Source organism: Pocillopora verrucosa, chromosome 6 (assembly GCF_036669915.1).
Source record: "Pocillopora verrucosa isolate sample1 chromosome 6, ASM3666991v2, whole genome shotgun sequence".
NCBI lineage: Eukaryota > Metazoa > Cnidaria > Anthozoa > Scleractinia > Pocilloporidae > Pocillopora > Pocillopora verrucosa.
This window is the reverse complement of record NC_089317.1, coordinates 20362573-20385469: the sequence shown is the minus strand read 5'-3', so window position 1 is coordinate 20385469 and position 22897 is coordinate 20362573. Positions and strand designations below refer to the sequence as shown.

Genomic DNA, 22897 nt, shown 5'->3' with positions numbered 1-22897 from the left:
GTTTCGTTTCTAAATTAGCACAACACGTTTGCTTTTGAAAGCCATGAAATAGGTCTTATGGGAGTAAACAATTCAATAAAAGTTTTGAATAGCGTAGTCTAATTGACATTTTGGAGCTTTTCTGACAAGTACAAACACGAGAAACGCTTTAAAACAGTACCCTACCCTAGTGCCAGTTTAGATTTAGTCTCCCGTTTTCAATTTTTTTTTTATCAGGAATGGGTTGCATTATACCCACATTTGAAAAGAATATTCAGTCATTACAAATTTTGCAATCCAACTACTCCCCTGGCCGTGGTAAGGGGAAGTTAAATATTAATTTATCCTGGGAGTTAAAGGATTAAAACTCATTGCTTCCTGAATTCTCAAGTTTTACGTCCCTTAAGTTAGAGAGATTGTTGGTGTAGTTCCAAAAGATAAGAATCTGGAACTGACTTATCGAAACCCCTGCAAGCAATATCTATGTCCAGTTCAACTCTTCAACCCAACAGAGTGATCAGTCCACAGATTTACTTCACAATTTTTTAATACAACATCCAGCAGACAGTACAAGTAATAGACTAAGAATGAAGTTTTATCCATTTTCTCTCACTTTGTTCACTTCTGATGCCATGCACATACTGGCAATGCATACTCTCATTCAAAGTGAATACACTGTAAGAAAAATAGCACGACTTCCAGTTGATAAATTTCTTCACGGAGATTATCAGTTTTATATATGTTCAGGTTATGCAGTTCAAATTTCAAATGAGCACAAATTTGCAAGGTTGTTGGTAACACTTAATGAACTGGTCAGAGCAAACTTGACAATATTTTCCCTAAACTTACAAGATTAATCCTATTTTATCTTAAAATACCCTGAAAGGACAATTCTTACACTAAAAAAGAATCTCTTTCATCTTGACATATTTGTGAAAGTCCAGTCCAGGCAAATAATTGTTCATTAGCCTTTTGAGAAGTAAACATTTTCATAACGTTTATGAGAAAATTGTTCCTGTCAAAAAAAATTCATAGCTATTATCTTAACACTAAAAAGCTGATTTACACAATATCTATTCTCTGTATGCTTCAGAAACTTCAACTTTACTACATCAATTACAAAGAAACTAGGTCCTTTAATAAAATTTTCATCTTTGACAACATTTACCTGTTAAATCATATTACAAAAAAATTGTCAGGCAGTCTGAACTTTTTCTGAATCAAAAATCAGAAGGGGAGTGCTCTCTCAGAAGCCTGGATGTATAGTTTGTATTTGTCTTTGCAACAGGTGTGTCCATTTCATGAAAAAAGAAACCATTAACCACTACTGAAATAAAATTGAGAAACAATTCTCATTTGTCCATATCATCTATGGGTAACACCCTGTTGGACATGTGGTATTACACCATCAAGTTCACACAGAGGATTGGAGTTGTAGAATGCAGGGGTTCATTTCAGGGGCAGACTTGAATAATCAAGGTGATAAAGTCTTACTGTCAGTACATTGAAATCATAACACACATGTATACTAAAGCTACTCAAAGTTAATTGTTTCATAATACACCAAAGTTTGATGTTCTAAACAAAGATAAATAGTTACTAGACTGCTTAGGTATAATGTTTAAGAAAACGTATCACTAAATGGTTACAAGAAGCAAAATTTATAATTCCACAGCTTTTGCTTAATAAGAGCTCTCTTAGCAAAAGATAACATTTGAAACATAATACAGCTACAAAAAAACTTTGAAATTGAACCACAAGTCCCTTTGGTAATTATCAGGTAACCAGACACACCTTTCAAGATTATTTTGTGGGTAAGCACTCCTCTGTTGCTTCAACCACCCTCTCTTCATCTTCATAGACGAATACTAACCTTACAAACTGGGAAACAAAACGTACAGGTTCTAAAGTCCAATTCCCAACAATTACTGTTAGGGATGAGGATGAGAAAGAGGGATGAGAGGAATGAGAGGATGAGAGATTCCTATAAGTTTTAGGGAAATCATTCAATATCTCTCTATGCTTTAAAACATCATATGGAAGTTGATAGTATCCCTTCTCTGATTTTAATGTCTTACAACTAACTGCATTTGAGATAACAATCATATAACATAAACATCTAGAAAATGCTGTGTACAGAAGAGCTCTTAAACTACACAGGGTCGGGAACCACCTTTGTTCGATAAAAGGCAGGCAGTAAAGAACAACCACTTTTGACTCCAACCCTTTAAAGCGCCAGATACTCTCAACCACAACTTTGTTGACATCATTTTGAAACATTTGATTTGCAGTTTGGTTCTCAATTCCTACTTTCTTGAGCTCTGAACTGACTTTATCTCGAACGGATTCAGTTTGCGTCAGAATGCAGATGTCTTTGTCAGAAACTTTTTGTCTGCGAAGATCTTCGATATGCTTCCTGATGAGTCCAATACCATGAGTCCCAATGGGAAATTCCTCTCTTAGTGAGTCATCCCACTTTATTTCTAATCCACATACATCATGTCCTAACTCAATAGGTTTTGCATTTGACTTGAAGTATTTCTTTGTCTGTTCAAAGACCATCTGAGTGTTTCTGAGAACTTTCGAGAGCCTGAAAGTTTTCTTCCTTGATTCCCTGGGCAGCTGAGACTGCTCTTCTGAACTGTCGATATCCTGATTAGGATCAAAGAAGAACCAGATGTGCTTTGGTTCACAGCAATCATCATCCTCATCAGCATCATTATTTTTATGCATCCTCTTAAAGAGAGTTGGCCATTTGTCCTTCCCAAGATCTTCGGAATCATCAACAAATATATGATCGTACCTTTGGGTTAACATAGTTCCTTTCTCTAAAAGTTCCAATGCTTGAGCAACATGTTTTCCCATGTTTTGACAAAAGTCACCAGTAATATCATAGAGAAGGGAATCAAAAGTCTTTACTTCAACTACTTCCTCTAAATCTCCAGATTTCGGAAAGCTCGAAATCAACTCGCCTTCAAACACTTTCCTAAAATTCTTAGCTAAAGGCTCATTGTGACAGGCCACAAGAATTTTTTCTTTTTTCCCCTCTGAGAGAGCATTCTTAGCAAGCATTAATACTTTTTCCATCAGCAGCCATGTCTTTCCACTACCAGCTGGGCCTATGATCCATTGCTCTGGCACTGAACTCAAAACTACTGACAGCTGCTCCTTTGTGCACATCTCTAACTCATTTTTAGTTCCATCAATAGACTCCCTGAGGATGTCTGGAATGCTGTGTGACATTCCAACAAAGCTGCAATTTTAGATAAGAGTTTAAATTAGCAATTTCTTTTGCCCTTACAAAAGATACCTTTCTCAAAATAACTTATGCCAATTTAAGACTTTAAATTGACAGTTTTCTACATCATCACCCAAAAACTCATTACCAGTCTATGGGACACTTTTAAGACCAAATAAGAGCACTTTAGGGCCAAAAAAAACTGAGTTTTAACTTTTTTGAAATATGACATACTCGACTTGAAACTCAATCCTCAAAACTCTATTGGGGATAGAGAAATGAGAATTGAGACTTTAATTGGATGCAAGGCTTCTAAGCTTACTTGAAAATTAACTTATAATCACACAGCAAAGAAACATATATCACTCATAATATGGGCATGTCTATTGGCCCATCATGCAGTGGAGGTTAATATGGTCTCTCTAAAGGAACTCCCCAAACATTCTAAGCCTGAATATGAGCAATGCCGAAAGTTTCATTTAATTGGAAGGAAATTTTTTAAGGCAGACATGTACATGTATCATCCAAGTAAGATGAGCGATAAAATGGACCAGAATGGTTAAGGACTGAGAAGATTGAATTTGATCTAAGAAGAAGGGTAAAAAACTGTAAGATGCTAAAAGAAAACACAGCAATTAACCCCTTAGTAAAGTGCATAACACTCTAGCTTATAACTCACCGCATAACCAGATACTCAAAGAATTTTTGATCAAAATGACTTTTGCTCTTCACCTCAGCAACCTTGGTAGTCCACCACTTAGAGAATGCATTCTCATCTTCACAGTCATCTTTAAGGATGAGGTCGTCAGGTTTTGGAACTGAAGGATCCCCACGAGGACAATTGGGCATTACTACAAACCCTGGATATTTGTATATCACAGATTTCCTGCCTTTTTCAAGATCATCTGGATGATCTTCTTCAAAAGCCCCCTCAAGAGACTTTATGTATATCTTCAATTGTTTCTTTGCTTCAGAATATCTCCTTTTTCTTCTTGGAGCTGCCTTTACCTGAAAAACAAAAATAGTAAAAGCTTAACATTTCTTTACATCAATTGGAAGCTTTTTATAGTAAAGTTAACATAACACATGACAGCCACCCAAGATATCAACTGAGCTTTTTAATTCACTTTGTTCCTCAATTCAATCATTCTGGTGACTAACTCAAGGTATCACTCGCAACTTGTTAGCTGCACAAATTTAGTAGCACATCTTGGCATAAATCAGACTCAAATTGTCAAATAAAAACATTTTCCTCAAAGCTTCCATGATGTGCAGATCACATGCATTGAGATAATTCTGTGACGAAAAGTTTTTAGCAAATCATGCATCAGTGGATACCACTGTGAAACTACTTCAAGATTTTCATCATCTTTTGTAGTGTCGTGGCAAGAATCGAAAAGATTATTTCTTCAGATCAACATAATTTGCTAGTTTAAGCAGTAAAAAAGGCTCAGTTCAAAGAAAAAAGTTTTGCTCGGAGTTTCAAGATGCACAGATTACACCTATTAAGATATTTGTGCTAAGAAAGCAATTTTCTTTAATTGAAAGCAATCCTGAAATGATTGTGAGATGTTTATCCTCTTCTGCTGTCTTCACAGTGTCACTGAAAACTAAATATGCTGGTGGCTAATAGCCAAAAATCACAAAAGGAGAGAACTCAACTGTGTAACAAGTGCAACCATCAAACTAGTTAGATACTCCAAAAAAAACAAGAAGGGTCAGGAAACATTGTTTCAAAATTGGGTCAAGATCGGAATCCTATTGTCACACTCACCAATTCACTCACTCACTCATCTCAACGACACATGTGGCTTTGCCTCCTATAGGAAGCAGTAGCCACAATAATGACTATAAAATAATAGGGGCTACTTTGACGGACAATTTTTCTGTTCACAAGCTAATCTAACAAGCAATCAAATACATAATTTATATTTGTTACCTCTAATAATACTTTCTGTTTACCTCGAAAAACATTATTCCATGTAGGCGATGAATAATAACAAAATCATGCTCTCCCATTGACCACGTCTTTTCTATCTTCTTGGATTTCTTATTCTCTTCAGAAATAATCACATCAAATATTTTGGAGTGAACCACAAACATTGGTTCTGAACGACTAATTCCAAATCTTTGCAATAGGTCAAAAACCTTCTGTTCTGCTTCCTTTCCAAGACCTGGCGTGCGTTTTCTGTGCGAGAACTCACAAGGAACCATATAGGTCTTTTGAGGGTTTTTCCACCCTGGATATTCACTATCCAGAAAGCTAATTACTTTTTCAGCCCAAGGTCTCTCTCTTTTATCATCCAAGTTCTCTAGGCAGGCAGTTCTAACCATGGGTGTACCCTGCATTTTGTTGGATAATTTCTGTAAAATATAACCACAGATAACTAATGAAAAGACAGTGAAAACAAAGGCCTGACAGCAAGCGTGCTTAAACTACAGATCAGTTGGTTTGAGTTGAACCCTATGCTCTAACTAGTATGTTAAGGTATGTGTTGGGTAAAGATCAGTAGCACGCTTGTCACGTACAAATTGAAAAATCACAGATTTGCTTGAATCTTTTGAGAATTTCTCGGCGCACAATGATCAGATCTGCTTGAGACTTTCCACAATTGTTACAAATGTGTTAAAGATGGTTTTGGACTAAACAGAGGTAGAATAAAGGATCTCTGAAAATATTGAGCCGAATTGTAAAGTTAGCGACAGAAACATGGCGTCACACGTAACATGCATCTGCTTCACTGTTCACTGTTTTCCTGTTTTTGCCCACTGAAGCCTCGTTTATAACCATAAGACTTAACAGATAATGAAAATAGTTCCTTTTTAAGCAAAGTGGCAGCCTGAAAATTTGAGCTAAATCTTTCTTAAAATCAACGAAAGTGTTCACCACTTGATGTGTCACACTTTAAAGCCTAGGAGAGACAGATAATTTTAAATTCATTTTGCGAGTCATAATTCCTGAGTTACCGAACAATTTAACCTCAAAATGCAATGCTCATAAGTTGATTTTCAATTTCTTTTTGTTTTTTGGTGTTTTTGTTGAAACATTGTCGAGATATGAATTTTTTTCTGCGTCCGAAACAGTTGGCGAGTGCTGTGATCTGCCGCACGATAGTACCAGTCAATGAATTTCCTAATCGTATTGTTTGCGACAAGTGCACTGGAGCATGTCAACTTTGACATAAACAAAATGCTCAAACAACAGGCTAAATTTTGGTACCAAACTCGATTGAATCCGTTAAAAGCCGACGAAAATATTAGCATTTAAGTTCATCCGAAACATAAGGTCTACAATTTTTTGATCCTCAGGAACATACGCGATCAAGTTTATAGCAAAAACAAGCGCGACGTGTTTGTCATTTTGATACAATACAATACAATATTTATTTTGCCATATACAACATTTACAGATGGAAAAAAAAAAAAAATGAAGAAAATTAATGACAGAGAATAAATGGCAAGAAAACCTGAAAGAAACCACGAGGCTTATAACAAGTCAGGCTTTCTCACTAGAAAAAATAACTAATCTTATATTAGAATTACAATATGGACTTATGGTAATTAACTTTGACCGTGCACACGTACACACACACACACGCACGCACATATTAAGTAAGTTAGTTAAGAATTACTGCCTTACAGAAGTTAATACCTAGAGAGAAGAAATTCCTTAAGCTTTCTTTTAAAAGAAGCAGAGGAGGGAGAACTAGTTATGTCAGAATTTAGCGAATTATAAAAGTTTGGACCTTGAAAGTAAATTGAAAACTTCCTGGTGTTTGTTCTGCACAGTAGCAAGCGGAAGGACTGAGCATCCCTAGTATTATAATTGTGGATTTGACTATTCAGTAAAAAAAAGTTATTGAATTTGGAAGGGAGTGTAGAGTTCACGAATGAAAACATAAAAGTACCTAATTGAAACGAATGGATATCATGAAATTTTAAGAGTTTAAGTTCCTTAAAAATAGGGTCAGTATGGGCAATGTATGTAGAATTGCTTACTATTCTTAACATACGTTTCTGTAAGGTTACAATTCTTTGAAGGTTTGACTTATAGGTACCAGCCCAAGCTAAATTGCAATAATACAAATATGGAAGGATCATAGAATTGTATTAAGTCCGAAGGGAGTGAGTAGAGAGAAAAAAACCTAGATTTATGAATAATACCTATAGATTTGGATAATTTATTTGCTGTTAAGGATATGTGCGATTTCCAGGTCAAATTGTCATCTAATAAAACACCCAAAAACATGGTCTCAGAAACACAAAGAATAGGCTGCTCATTTATGAAAACTTGAAATTCAAAGGATTGCTTCTTTTGCCAAGGCTTGAATACCATAAAATTAGTCTTGGCTAAATTCAAGGAGAGCCGGTTTGCTGCAAACCAGGTTGGCAATTTGTTTAATTCTCTATTTAATGTGTTAATTAGGTAAACAGGATCCTTATGGGAGATAAATAAGTTTGTATCATCAGCAAACAAGATTGCATCAAGTAGGGAAGCATTGTTCAAATCATTAACATACAGGATAAAAAATAAGGGACCAAGAATAGAACCTTGAGGCACCCCACAGGGAATCCCCTGTGGGGCAGATCTAACGTTATTAAATTCGACAAATTGTGTCCTCTCAGAAAAATAACTTTTGACCCATTCTAGTGCCAGACCACGGATCCCATAATGATTGAGTATGTCAAAAAGAATGTCATGATTTACCGTATCGAACGCTTTCGAAAGATCTAGGAATACTCCAATGGCATGTTCTTTTCTATCAGATGCAGAAGAAATTTTGTCACACAAATCGATAAGTGCAAGGCTAGGAGAGAAATTTTTTCTAAAGCCTTATTGATTATCACATAAGACATCGGAGTCATTGAGATAATTTATAATACGGTTGTAAATTATTCCTTCCAAAAACTTTGAAAAGCACGGTAGAACAGAAATAGGTCTGTAGTTGCTGAAGAGAGCTTTGTCACCTGATTTAAAAATAGGTATGACACAAGCAATTTTCAATTCATCCGGAACGATACCATGAGTAATGGAGAGATTTACAATGTGTGTTAATGGACAGGAAACGCTGCATATAGATCGCTTTATGATAGACATAGGGATATTGTCATACCCAGCCGATTTTCCCGCTGGAAACGTAGATGCGATATTTATAATCTCCTCCTGAGTTTCTTAATTTAGGAACATTGACTGAGGGAAATGACCAGGAAGAAAATTCTTATACAAGGTCATAGATTGAATTCGTTTAGCGGTCCGATATTGCTGAAGTTATGACAAAATCGATTAGCAATCTCCATTGGGTCAGAAATATCTTGATCATCAACCTTAAACACAGAGTTGGGTTTAGGTCTCAATTTGTTGCTGTTTAGGACCTCATTAAGCAGACGCCAAGTGGATTTTGACTCGCTTAGCCTCTTATCATAATATAAACGTTTCGCGATTCGTAGGGAGTGATTCAGTTTGTTCTAATATGTTTTATATTTCGCTTCGTTCCAGAGAGAGGAGGATTTGATGGCTTCCATTACTTCCAAATCATCCCAAAGTCTACTTAATCAATAAGGACTGTTTTAGATTTCCTTACTAAGAAGTAAAATATTACATCAGGTGAGGAAATGAGCAGGAAACTTCCTAAGTACATACCGCATGTTTCAAGCATGCGGTCAAGTGCTGTTTGTTCACAAGCACAAGGCCGTGAAATTAAATGCAAAGATTAAGGATTCTAGAGTTTCTAGGACTCAGATGTGGCGAGAAAAAAACCACATTCCTTGAAACACGGTATTAATGCATTTTTTACAAAAAAAAACAAAAACAAAAACAAAAACAAAAAAAAGGGGCATGGCCGCATTGCATCATGGGTAATAGAAAATTTGCTTGAAATGCGTCCGAATCGACCGAAATGACATAATTTCAAGATAGGAACCAATTTCCCTTCACTTTCTGACTTAATTCTAATAAGAATTGATTCTTAAATAAATTTTTCAATTTTACCCCAATGTTACGCTTTTGTACATCACAACTGTGCTACTGATCTAAAGTAAAAATAAGGCAAAGCCTCTAACGAGCAAAGTAACCTATGCGGCGAGATTTTACCCTGTTTTCAAAATCATGAAAAAAGTAGGACTATTGGGATATCAGTTCATCGCTGGTTACTCGCAAAGATTTTCAGGTTTTTTGGAAAGTTTTCTAGCAATCGTTTCTACCTCTGGGAAGAGAGAGGCAATAGGAAAGTTAAGTGCCTTGCCGAAGAGCACAAAACAAAAATCACTTGTATCGGGTTGACACCCTGTTGGCATTGATTTAAGGAAATGATCTGCTGCGAAGAATTCTTTGTCTTTGACACTACATGAAAGTTGAATTTCCTGCCAGATCTCTAAAGCTAGCGATCTAAACATGGTCGATTTCGGTCGAACGCATCCCTTGGTTTAGTTTGGTTAAGTGCGACTTAAAATCCGTTCCACCGCCCTTTAGAGTTTTCGAGCATAATAGACACTCTCCTACATTTCCCGGGCATTCATCAAAATTCCACAAGCTTCAAGGAGTTCTCGACGACTAGGCGTTATTTGCATTCTACTTAATACTGTTTATATCCGTTTAAACGCCACATAGAGTCGCTGTTTGCGAAATGAAACCATCCTCGAAAACGGCGAATAGCCTCGCGCGATCGGATCACTTTTGTTTCATTCACCGTTCGAATCTGTCGATCTTTTATTCAGTCGAGACTTGATTCCTACTCAATCGATCTTTCGCGGAATAAAAGATTAATTAGGTATTACTCACCGCTTCGAAAAGTTCGCCCACCAAGGAAAAAAATCGCAATTTCCGATGAGAGCGTCAGTCGCTTTGAGCGATGATGCAACGATGTAATCTAGTGCATGCGCATCGATCTTACACCATTCCCAGGCTTTTCAGTCCACTGGAGACGAGGCTGAAACTGTGTCAGTCCCAGTCTTCCAACGATATATCACAAAATAATTATCTGTTTGTACCGTTGCACTTATGTGTACCGTTGCACTTATGTCCTCTCATTGCAGATATGCTACAACGGAAGACACAACTGCAACGCTACATCTGTTCACTGTGAGGAAAGCCACTGAAATGACGGTTAATGGTGTTAGGATCGGCGGATTAAAGCTATTGAGTACCTGTAGACTGAACAACTGGTCACTGGATAGGGAAGACACAAAGTACAATTCATTACCCCACCAGGTACTCAACAGAAGTAGAGAGCCCGATAAGAGAGTTGGACTGTGATAGTCGCGAAACTCCGAAACTCCAGAGGCTATGCAGAGGGAGGGAATGGACCACAGGCGGCCCAAGCTCCAGCTGTGAGATGATCATCTTGTGCAATAGCAGTCATGGCGGAATTATAAGAGTTTGTATGGGAATATTTACGACCGCTCTAAGGAATAAAAAAATACGTCAAATTCTCAATAAAAATACTTCACCTTACTTCCACAGTGTATCACTTGTTATCTGACCGCTTACTTTGATGAAAAGAGCCCATTTAAGTGAGTTGTTCATTTCGAGGTTTTCAATTTCAATTTTTTATGTACGTTGAAAACCTCGAAATGAACAACTCACTTAAATGGGCTCTTTTCATCAGGGGGGGGGGGGGAAATCAGGCAAATTTTATTGTGACACAACCACAGTTCTCCGATCCTTCTCCCCCACCCAGGTAATAAATAACCGCAATGGTTGCTAGGCACCTAGAAATTTTTCTCTTTTTTTTTTTTTTTTTTTTTTTTTTTCGTGCAACAGCATATTAACACTGAGAAGATCATGAAAGTTCTGCACTCTTACACTTTGGATTAACAGTGCTCTCTACCTGTAAGAGAAAGCTTCACTGAAATCTGTAAAATCCAAGAGCTTTACAGTTTGAGAGGACTGACACGACATTAAGTTACCCCCTGCTTACTTCCTGGGGCACGATTCTCATTACAAAGGCATTATTAAGTTGATGAATTTTCTGGGAGACAAGGCATGTTCATTTCCAGCAGTTGACCACGAGAAAACCATCTGTCAAGACTACAGCTTAACACCTTTATTAATGGTCTAAAACACCCAGAAGCTGAGAGCAGATATGTTTTGACAAGAAGCCATTTATGAATGTAAAATTTCAAGGTCACCAGACAACTAACAGATAAGACATACTACACATTTTTGACCTTCGCTGCTTTTCCAAGTTTATCAGCCACGAGGGCAGTCCACTTCCATCCTTGCGATAATTCAGCGATCAACACTTGCTAATGATCTTTTTCCATATTTTTCAAGTGCTCTTCTGTCAAAGACTTTTTGATCTAGGTCATAATATAGAGGGTTAAAAGTGGCCACCTTTTCAGAATCATCTAGTGACAAGACATGATCCTTTTGAGATGAAGCAGCAGGTATTTGTAGGGGCTTCAGTCATTGTTGCTGGCTGTCGACAACGAGTCCTGTTGGGGGTGATTTACACCCTTGGATGCGGTAAACAAACTTCTTTGTTCATCTCACTTCTTCTCATGTTCTTACCTCAGCAAGTTAAATTTCATTCAACTTCTCTTGTCTCATGAGGGAAAAAGGCCAAGATCATGTCTTAGTGTTGGGATAAATGTTCTGCTATGTGTTAATGGCTCTGCTTGGGTTTCTGTGGTTTTCAGCCTTCTTGATCATGCAATATTTTTGTCAGTCTTTCTCTTCCTCTGGCAACATTAACAAATGCTTTAATCACTATTGATTGTCACTGCTTGTGTTTCACATCAGATCTTTAACAATCAAAACTATTTACAGCAATGAAGTGTTGTGTTTCAGAACTGAGGCTTTGAGACACCTGACCTCCAATACTGCCCAAGCACATAAAACAGTTTAAAGGAGCTATTCACATGCTTACAGAAGAAATGGTAACCTTAGTAGTTTGTGTACTATACTCCAGATCGAAAGATCTGTTTTCAAGCCATAGTCCATCACTTAACTTAGTTCTTAGGTAATACACTCTCCACTCATAATGCCCCTCTTCACCCCAGAGTATGAATGGGTGCCAACCTACTGCCCTGGAAATCTGCCAAAATGGTAGACAGATAGGGGGATAACCCTGCAATAGACTAGCATCAAGGGAAGTTTATTGAAGGTCACTGTGACCAATCAGGCCCATAACACTGTTCCGTTCAGAGGGTTTTAAAGTCTTGATAATTATACAATAACACTTTCAGCTAAAAAATGTATTAGTCAGAAAAAGAGGATAAGGATAAGCGAGCACATTAGAAACAAACCATCAGTTTCCTTCCTGTTAGTCCTGTCACACAGCCATCAACAGCCTCAGCAACTGTGGAGGCATCAACGTCACCACTTCCACTGGCATCAATTAAATAAATTATTTTTTGTTGTCCATCAGGGGTTTCCTTATAAAAAAAAAAAATAAAAAAAAGAAGCAACTAAAAATAAGATGTCAAAGTTTACCATGCTTGAGCTTTTTTTCTTTTTCCATTGGATAACTTAGTATGTTATCTGAACAATTATCCACAGGATAGCTATTTGTCCATTGGATGGCATTATCTGCTATTTGAACAACAGGGCCATAGATGATATATAGCACAGAATATTTGGTTAACACTTATCCCCTGGATGGTGATTTATCCTTTGGATAAAGTTTTAACTTCCCTTTGAAACACCTCACAGTAAATTTTAAACAATTCAGTCCAGGTCACTGAGAAGTCAGAAAATGATTGACTCTTCAAATTATTTTCCATACATAATCCTTAGCTTCATATGGAACACAACAATAATAACAATTTCCTTCAGCAAGTCACAAAAAAACTAGAAACAGTTTTCAGCATTGTTGCCAGAAACTACTCCCTATGTCGCCAAATGCCATCTTTTGTCACCACAGAATTCTTAAACAAAGTACTTAATTTGGTCTGTTCAATTGCCTCTCCCATTTTTAAGTTAACAAAAAAATTCCAAGTCTCAAACTATAGAGGGTTGCAACTGTGGGTTGCCTGTTGCAGGAAAATAGTAAGAGCAGGTAAAAGTTAATATTAATAGAAACTATCCTCAAACTTTTAAATAGGAGTACAGAGAAACCTAACATTGTTTCACTAAGTTATCTCATTTTGTTGTTTCGCCAATTTGCCTTAAAATCTTTATGTCATCACATCAGAGTTTTCTCTTGACATGTCTCCCTATCCACAAAGTGGCGTAGAGTTGCTAGACAAGTGGACTTATCGACTGCACAAGCCTTTGCGAAGACATCTTAGATTTTCAAATCTTCCTACTGTTCATCACGGGAAAACTTGAAATCCTAAAAGAGATCGCGACCGCACGTGGGCTTTTTTACTTTAATTTTTCATGCTGCTGTTGTTTTAGGTTAGACTTGTACTTAATTTCATAAACATTTGTTTAAGCTATATCAAAAGTAAATATCCAAAGAAATGTAGCATTTTTGAGACCTGTATGTTTACTTGTGATTGTCTTTTAATTGAAAAGAACTTTGTAAACACGCCAACCGTAAATTAAATTAATGTTAATAGTATTGTAATACATGTATCGTAATGTAGTGTATGCATAATTAGTGTAAGTATAAGTATCAGTGGTGTAAGTAGCAAGTACAATGTAAGTGTAGTTAATACTGTAAGTAGTGTAAGTGATCGTCTTGTAAATAAAATTGTTTAAAAAAAAAAAAAAGTGGACTTATCGATGTAAATCTTATCCTTGGACAACTTGTTGGTTAAAATGCGGAAAAATGGTGAGTTACGTCAATGGTTCCACAAAACGGACTCTTGCCTCAAACTAAAACTTTCCGCAGGTCTGACAAACTCCGTTTTACTGATAATGACTTGAAACCGAAACAAGTGCAAATGGATTTAATTTCCCTTCACACTTCCATTGAGTTATTAAATACGGACAATTGCCGGAAGTAACACATACCTGTAAACCGGGAGCTCCCGGATCAACTCCTGTATCAAACACAGCGATTACAATTCCACGGCCATCATACTAGGGATATTTAGCCAAAATCTATCTGCTCCCGTTTCTCGCTCGGGTAAAAGCCCGTGAATTGGAAAGTCGCCGGTGTTGATGGCCACCATATTTAAACAAATAAAGATTACCGCTGACCCAGTGATCCTGGAACGGAGATGATAGCCTAGGGATCGAGGGTAGATGGTGGTTTCGTTTGGAAATAAGCACAACACGTTTGTTTTTGAAAGCCCTGAAATAGGTCCCATGGGAGTACAAAATTCGATAAAAGCTTTGAATAGCGTGGTCTAAGTGGCATTTTGGAGCTTTTCTGACAAGGAAAGACACGATGAATACTTTGGAACAGTACCCTACCCTAGTGACATTTTAGATTTGGTCTATCATTATCAATATTTACCAGGAATGGATAGCATTATGCCCGCATTTGGAGTGAATATTCAGTCCATCACAAGTTTTGCAATCTAGCCACTCCCCCAGCTCTGGTAAGGAGAAGCTAAATATTAATCTATCCTGGGAGTAAAAGGTTTGAAACTTATTACTTCCTGAATTCTCTGTTTTTAAGTCTCTCAACTTAGACATTGTTGGTGTGGGTAGTTTCAAAGAAACTAAGTGTGAATCACAATCATACTTCAAGAATGTGGAACAGACTTATTAAAACTCCTGGAAGTAATATCTTTGTCCAGCTCAACTCTTCAACAACCAGTCTACAGACTTACTTCACAATTTTTAATACATTGTCAAGCAGACATTACAAATAATAGACTAAGAATGAAGTTTTGTCCATTATGTCTCACTTTGTAGTCACTTCTGATGCCATGTACATACTGGCAATATGCACTCTCATCCACAGTGAATACATTGTGAAAGAAAAGACTTGATTCCTATTCAGCACTTCCAGTTGAAACATTTCTTGAGAGAGATTATCCTGCAGTTTCACATGTTCAGGTTAAGCAGTTCTAATTTCAAATGTGCACAAATTTGCAAGGTTGTCAGTAACAGTTAATGTACTGGAGCAAATTCATAATAACTTAAAAATTGAGGCTTTTCTTACTCTGAACTAGGAGCCACCTGCAAAAAGTTGGAGCTGGACAAATCACAAGTATTATCATTATATCAACAAGTGATGAATAGCAATTACCAAGGTAGACCATGTAATAAAATTTTTGAATCTTAATAAATTTTTGGCTCAGCAGACCAATTATTTCTCATCATAAAAAGATGTCTCAAGGGATAAAATAATTGTACAATATATGTCTCTTTTCTCCCTTAAAAAACTCACTCTAAGTACTCTTCAAAAATTTCAATTCCCTTACATCAATTACATGGAAACTACCTTTTTTCTTCAGAATCACCTAAAAAAGCTACATCTTTGCCAATATTTTCCCTAAACTTACAAGATTTTTCCTATTTTACCTTACACTCGACAAGAATCTCTTCCATCTTATCATATTCTATGACAGTACAATCTGGGCAAATATTTTTTCATTGCACACTTGAGAAGTAAGAATGTCCTTAAGGTCTTAGAGACAATTGTTCCCATTTAAACAAAACTCATAGCTATAATCTAATCACTAAAAAGCTGATTTATACAATATCTATTCTCTATATGCTTCAGAAAGTTTAACTTTACCACATCAATTACATGGAAACTACATCTTTTTATAAAATTTTCATCTTTGACAATATTTACCTAAAACTCATGAGATCATTCCTATTTAATCTATGAATGTTATAATGCAAATGCTTAAAAATGTTATATTCATTCAATAAACTACAAATCTTAGAGATCATTTCTATTTTTTCTACAAATGTTGCTATGTAAATGCTTAAAACAATGTTATTCATTTGATAAACTGGAAATCTGAAAGATCATTCCTATTTTATCTATAAATGTTGTAATGTAAATATTTTTTTAAAAAATATTATTTTACATCGATAAACTACAAATCTCACCAAAATTCTCTGACTTAGAAAGGGAAAATAGATTATTAGAACCTTCAATGCATTTCTTTAATTAGCCTGTGATCAGGTCATTTGGTTTTAACAGTATTATCCACTGAGTTGATGACAAAAATTGGCCAAGGTAAAAAGTTTCCTAGCAAAAGATTCCTCATTCGTTCTGACCAAGGGCTAATGCTTGAAACGTCAGCTTTATCCTCTTTACTGTGGCCAATTTAAATTATCAACTCAGGTGATAATGCTAAACGACCCTATTATACTCTCCCAACAGCACAGCACCACAGTTTCTTTAGGAAATTACCCCCTTTATTCATCTATCTTGTTTTAAATAACCCAGCTTTAGGATGACTTCAGTGCTCTCCACATATAAGAGTTGTCTTCCAACTTCATCTAGTAGTATACAACATTTGAACAATTTTTGTGGCAGTCTGCAATGCTGATCCAGCTTTCTGTGGCATTACCAAATTTAGTATTAGTCTTATAATGGCTGAAACTACATGACTGTCCATAATTGAGTGTCATTATTGCACTGCTTTATTTATCTAAAAAGTTGATGCAAAGTCAATCTATATTTAAAACCCATTAAATCATATGACAAAAATAGCCAGGCAGTCTAAACCTTTTCTGAACCAAAAATCAGAAGGAGCAATTGAGTGTCTCTCAGAAGCCAGCATGTACAGTCCATATTTGTCTTTGCAGCAGGTGTGTCCATGTCACAGAAAAATGAACCCATAGACCACTGCCAAAATAAAATTGAGAAACAATACTTATTTCTGCATATCATCCATGGATATACCCTGTAGGACACCAATGGCCTTGTGCCATCCATGTCCCTCACAGCCATTATAAAAACCAGGCTGCAATTCTAAACTAACCATTTGTACCAAATTTTAATGATACAACTGAGGGGGATGCATACTTTTAAGCCTGACACCCACAATTGCAAGTTTACTGATGCCCATTTATCTCTAAAACCCTGTGACTTGGATATTCAAGGCTTTTAAATCTCACCATCAATACAATCAACTAATTGAAATCATTTGACATATGTAAACTACTTTTGGTCTGGATAATGTTAGTTGTATGCAGCAAAGTTTGATGTTCTAAACAGAGATTAATACTTGTACTTCACCCCTTGTGTGCAATTTTGTTTGATTGTAAGAATTTTAAAGTATCACTGAAGAGTTACAAGGGGTAAAGCTACTTTCACAGCTCCTGCTTCATAAGAGCTCTCTTAAGAGCTCTCAACTCCAACCTTTACTAGACAATATTTCCCTTTGGTAATTATCAGATAACCACACATACCTCTCAAGAATGTTTTGTAGCTTGGAACTCTTGTAGTGCATTCAATACACTTTCATGGCAAGTTTGATCTTTGGTGGACGTCTCAATCTCTTTTTTCAGGGTTCTGCAATCTTGTGTGTATTTTTTAGGGTTGATTTCCCTTCTTCTTTGGTCATACATTTTGTATTCAATCCAAGCAACTACAGATGTTATGTCATCATCTTTGAATGACTCATCCCTATCACTGCTGTCAGGCCGTTTTCTTAAATTCTGCTTCACTGGTTCTTCAAGTTGCTTTCTTACATTGTTCCGTATTAAGTCCTTTATATTAGGATCTCCAGGCTCAAGAAGATCACAACCAGGGACCTTTACTGGACGTTTCTCCACGTTTTTTGAGCTCTTTTTGTAAAGATGGTCAGCCTCTTCCTTTCGCAATAGTTTAGCTGGTGAGCACTTGATGTTGTCTGGATCAAAGTCATCATCGTCATCTTCAATGGATCGTTTGGAGGGGGATTCATGCTCTGGAGGGCCACTTTCGTAATGGGTTTCACTGCCTCTTTTTGAAAAGGGGTCATCGAGGAGAAAACTCATCTGAGATCTGTACTCAGATTCCAGTCCCTCTAAACTCTGGAATGATGCTTCCCGTCTGTGATGTATGATCTTTTTTTCAGTTATCCCCTCTTCTGATTTTAATGCATTGCAACCAGGTTTAGTTGTAATAACAATGAGATAACAAAAACATCTTGTCATTGCAGTGTATAAAAGTTCCTTAACCTTCTTCACTGGCCAGTCACTCTCTTGAAAAAATTGCGGGTTGTAAAGAACAACCACTTTTGATTCCAAACCCTTAAAGCGCCTAATGCTTTCAACCACAACTTTTTTTACAGATAAATTGTATTCAAACAAGTCTTCTGCATTTTGAGTCTCAATTCCCATTTTCCTGAGTTCTGAGCTGATACCATCTCGAATATCTACATTTTGAGTCAGAATGCTGATATCCTTGGCATCCACTTTGTCTCTGCGGAGCTTTTTTATATGCTTCACAATGCATGCCACACCAGCAACCTTTCCAGCAAGCAAGTTATCCCATGTAATTTCTGGTCCACGTACATGGTGCCCTAGTGTGATAGGTTCTGCATTTGAATTGTTGGCCCTGAAGTACTTCTTTGACTGATCAAAGACATTTCCAGTGCTTCTGAAAACTTTGGTGAGCATGGTGCCTTTCCTTATTGATTTCTTGTGGTGCTTGTACTGCTCTTCAGATAGTCTCAGATACTGATTTGTATCATACAAGAACCAGATGTGTTTTGGTTGACCAAAGGAGCAATCATCATCATCATCATCATCATCATCATCCTTATGCAGCCTCTTGAAAAAGCTTGGCCATCTGTCACCACAAAGGTCTTGGCATTCGTCGACAAATACATGATCATACCGTTGAGTGAACACAGATCCTTGCTCTACAACTTCTAGTGCTTGGGCAACATGTTTTTCTTTCTCTTGATCAGAGTCACCAGATCTGGACCCAGTTATATCAGAGAGCAGCGACTCAAAAGTTTTCACTTCAACTACTTCCTTTAATTCTCCAGATTCCTGAAAGCTGATCAACTCATCTTCAAACACTTTGGCAAACATCATGGACAATGGCCTGTTGTAACAGGCCACAAGTATTTTTTCTTTAGTGCCCTGCAAGAGTGCTTTCTGAGCAAGCATTACCACCTTTTTCATCAGTAGCCATGTCTTTCCACTACCAGCTGGGCCTGTTATCCATTGTTCTGGCACTGAATTCAAAATTACTGACAACTGCTCTTTTGTGCACATCTCTAGCACCTCTTTGTTTTGATCAATTGACTTGCTGAGGGTATAAGGAATGCTATGTGACATTCCAACAAAGCTGAAATTTTTGAGAAGTGTTTTAGGAAGCAATCTTTTTTGTCCTTACAAAAAATATTGAAATTAGATAGTCCCATGAAAATATGGATTAAACTTGAGCTTAGGAGCAGTGCTCCAAATGTCAAGCCTCCTTCATCAAGCAACTGTCAACTACTACTTTGCTGAATATCATCAACCTACAAACAAACCATTGACTAGGACTCTAAACAATGCTTTAATGCCTAAATCTGGAAAGCTGGTTTACTAACTTGACCCTTTTATTCGCAAGATTTCATTAGTAATAATTACTAATGAAATCTTGCGAATAATTATTCTCCTTATGGTCTGCCACATAGTTCTTGTGATGTTAGTTTGGAGAATTTGGTATTGGATCAACTAATAATCCCCTCATTAATATTTTTCTTTATTCTCATCGCTTGTTAGTTACAATTAATATTGTAAGGAAAAATTCTGTCTTGGTCACTCATGGGAGTTATAGGGTTAAGAAAGAATCATGTCCACAGGTGCCAACATATAATGGCAGCATGAAAACCACTTGTACATAATAGTTACAATTACACAAACAAACCATGCAGAATGACCTGACATTACCAACACATGTACAGTGTAAACTGACCAATCAGGACCCACTTATGCCACAAGTCCTATGGCTAATAACACCCTGGCAAATTGACCAATCAACCCAACGTATAATACTCAATGAACAACAACTTTTCACTAGACTCCAATGATGACTTCTGTTAAGGTTGTCAAATCATCAGTCACCACTCTCAAACAGCCCTTCTGAGGACCTCAAGCATTGACCAATTAATCAGACTACAGGATCAAATTATAAGATATTTGAACCAACCACAACATAGAAAAAACAGAAAGCATAAATTATATATTCTTGTAACTCACCGCATGACAAGGTATTCAAACAGTTCTTGATCAAATTCTGTCTCCCTCTTGACTTTTTTGTCCCACCACTCAGAAAATGCCTTCACATTTTCACAATCCTCCTTGAAGACACCATTAGAAGGGTTTACAACTGAGCCATCTGGACATGGGCAGTTTGGCATGACAACAAACCCCGGGTATGTGGAAAATAACTCATGGCCAATTTCTCTTTTCATTTTGCCCTGGGTATTCTTCATAATAAAAGCTTGCAAGGCTTTCTTGTCTTTGTCAATTTGTTTAGCTGCTTGGGCAAATTTACCACTTGTTGTCCCTGCTGCCTTCACCTGCAAAAATGAAATTCCTGGAACTTAAAATTATATAACCATACATACAGTCTCACCTGTACTCTCCCTTTACATCCTAACATCAGTATCCATATTCTCTATGCTGTTCTCTATACATTTCTGACAGTTCTGGTAATTTAGTTAAGCAAACAGTTTTGTGTTTAAAGGCTTGCACACACCTACTGTGAAAAAAAAATTTTTTTCATAACCTTTATGTTATAAGCTTTACAGATATTTTCCATGTTTTTTTTAGAAGTAGCCTGTGTAAGATGATATTTTCCGCAAGACACACTATTTTGTCGACAGTAACCTTAATACAGGTGACCACTTAATAAAGATGAAAAGGGAAAAAATTAGAGACTGACAACTGACTGCATAATACAGGGTGACTGCTTAATACAATGACAGGTTAAATGATGTCAAGTTATGTTCTCTTAAACACCTGGAAGTTCTCTTTTTTAAGAGAATAGATTCAGAGTTTGAGTTTTGAAACTGACAGTAAATGTAATTAGCTAATTATTTTGCTAAATGATCTAAAATATAGGAGGACATCACTGCTATTTGGCTCTTAGAAGTTAAATATATATTTTTATCTCATCTCTACTGACAATGAGTTCACTTCAACACCCTTAAAAGCAGCAGATTGTCAAGCCTGGCTATTTTATGTAACAAGCTTTCCAAAAATGGGTAAAGAAATAAAAGGATTTGCAAACAATTTTTACTGATTGGGCTTTGCAAATCATATAAATATTAAAAGAAAACTCAATTATGAATGAGTAGACTAATATTTAGAACTGCCTTGAGACAAATTTCTTATGCTGAGAAGGTAAGTCAGCCTACCAATAAATACATTCCATCCACATAATAACATTTTCCAGAGAAAGATGTTTTTTTTTGTCTGGTTGCGAGCATCTTTCTCTATTTCTTTACCAAGCTCAAAACTAACCATCTTTTTTATTCTATTTACATAATACTTCCTGTTACCTGGAAAAATATGATTCCCCACTGTTGATGAATAACAACAAAATCATGCTCTCCAGTCAGCCACTCCTCTTCCTTCCTATTTGATTTCTTATTCCATTCAGAAATCAACTCTGCAAAATTGTAAGAGTGAATAACAAACATTCCTTCTGAACGACTCTCTCCAAACCCTTGTAATAGACCAAAAAACATCTTTTCTGTTTGCTCTCCATCACTTAGTTCCCGTTTTTTGCATGGGAGCACACATGGGACCATATATGTTCTTGATGGGTGTCTCCAGTCTTGATATTCATTATCCAGAAGATCAATCACCTCATCGTCCCAGTTTCTCTCTCGCTCATCGTTAAGGTCATTTTGGCACCCAGTTCTAACGGTAGGTACACCCAACATTTTGTCTGATGATTTCTATAAAATATAACCAAGGATAGGGTATGCATTAGCCTAATAGCAAGCATTCTTAAACTACAGATCAGTTGGTTTGAATTACACTCTGGCTATTAAGTAAGCGATAGGTGTTAGGTAAGGTAAACACAAGGAAGAGCCTCTCACGAGCGAAGTGGCCAATGCGGCGAAGTCTTGCTCTGGTTTCAATAACATGAAAAAATAGGACTATTGGGATATCAGTCCATCGCTGGTTACTTTTCAGGTTCTCCCGAAAGTTTTCTTCTACCAATTTCAGCTCCTGGGTAGAGAGAGGCTCTAGGAAAGTAAAGTGCCATGCTGAAGAACACAAAACAATGATCACACGTATCGGGTTAACACCCTGTTGGCGTTGATTTCAAGAAATGATCTGCAAGGAAGAATTCTTTGTCTTCAACACTAAATGAAAGTTAAATTTCCTGCCAGATCTCTAAAGTTAGTTATCTAAACTTAATTGATCGATTTCAGTCGAACACAACCCATGGTTTAGTTCGGTTAAGTTCAACTGAAAATCTGTTCGACATGCCTTCTGGAAATTTCGAGCATATTAAACACTGCCCTACATTTTCCGGGCATTCATCAAAATTCAACAAGCTTCAAGGAGTTCTGTACGATTAGGCGTTATTTCCATTCTACATAATAGCGTTTGTATCCGTTTAAACGCTACAAAGAGTCACTGCTTGCGAAATGAAACCACACTCGAGAAAACGGCGATTGGATCACTTTCGATTTCATTCACCGTTTCATTCTGTCGATCTGTTGTTCAATCGACATTTCATTCCTAATTGATCGATCTTTCGCGAAATAAAGATAAATTAGGTATTACTCACTTCTTCAAGAAGTTCGCCCGCTAAGAAAGCAAAGTAACTGCAATTTTCGCCAAGAGCGTCAAAGTTTCACTTACTGATAACCAAACCGAAAGTGCAACTGAACGTGAAAAAGATGAATTTGGCGCGAATCGATATCACA

General features: G+C 36.8%; 2 protein-coding genes across 4 annotated transcripts; both read right to left on the bottom strand.

Annotated features, from left to right (window-relative positions):
• Positions 1-518: 518 nt before the first annotated feature.
• LOC136281558 (uncharacterized) lies at positions 519-14261 on the bottom strand. Of its 3 annotated transcripts, XM_066168184.1 has the most exons (7): positions 14118-14261; positions 12464-12592; positions 11384-11896; positions 10361-10617; positions 5180-5581; positions 3897-4225; positions 519-3232 (listed from the first exon to the last, which is right to left on the bottom strand). In XM_066168184.1, exons 5-7 carry the CDS (start codon positions 5564-5566, stop codon positions 1783-1785), a joined length of 2166 nt encoding a protein of 721 aa, XP_066024281.1. In that variant the 5' UTR covers positions 5567-5581; positions 10361-10617; positions 11384-11896; positions 12464-12592; positions 14118-14261; the 3' UTR covers positions 519-1782. The 3 variants fall into 3 exon arrangements, with proteins under 3 accessions (XP_066024281.1, XP_066024283.1, XP_066024282.1); XM_066168186.1 differs by lacking the exons at positions 11384-11896; positions 12464-12592; positions 14118-14261 and having other exon boundaries at positions 10361-10648; XM_066168185.1 differs by lacking the exons at positions 10361-10617; positions 11384-11896; positions 12464-12592; positions 14118-14261 and adding an exon at positions 9996-10069.
• A 518-nt stretch (positions 14262-14779) lies between these two features.
• Positions 14780-22846, bottom strand: LOC131793860 (uncharacterized). Its single transcript, XM_059111364.2, has 5 exons — positions 22759-22846; positions 21512-21913; positions 20205-20527; positions 17433-19305; positions 14780-16866 (listed from the first exon to the last, which is right to left on the bottom strand). The coding sequence occupies exons 2-4, from the start codon at positions 21896-21898 to the stop codon at positions 17436-17438; spliced, it is 2580 nt and encodes an 859-aa protein (XP_058967347.2). The 5' UTR covers positions 21899-21913; positions 22759-22846; the 3' UTR covers positions 14780-16866; positions 17433-17435.
• Between the last annotated feature and the right edge of the window lie 51 nt (positions 22847-22897).

Bases quoted from the DNA above. Each gene is read 5' to 3' on its own strand.
- LOC131793860 (XM_059111364.2), bottom strand. From the start codon at position 21,898: ATGTTGGGTGTACCTACCGTTAGAACTGGGTGCCAAAATGACCTTAAC. The intron at 20,528-21,511 runs GTAACAGGAAGT...TCATTTTTGCAG, and splicing joins GGGGAATCATATTTTTCCAG to GTGAAGGCAGCAGGGACAAC. The intron at 19,306-20,204 runs GTGAGTTACAAG...CAAAAATTTCAG, and splicing joins TTTGAATACCTTGTCATGCG to CTTTGTTGGAATGTCACATA.
- LOC136281558 (XM_066168184.1), bottom strand. From the start codon at position 5,566: ATGCAGGGTACACCCATGGTTAGAACTGCCTGCCTAGAGAACTTGGAT. The intron at 4,226-5,179 runs GTAAACAGAAAG...TTTGTTTTTCAG, and splicing joins ATGGAATAATGTTTTTCGAG to GTAAAGGCAGCTCCAAGAAG. The intron at 3,233-3,896 runs GTGAGTTATAAG...CTAAAATTGCAG, and splicing joins TTTGAGTATCTGGTTATGCG to CTTTGTTGGAATGTCACACA.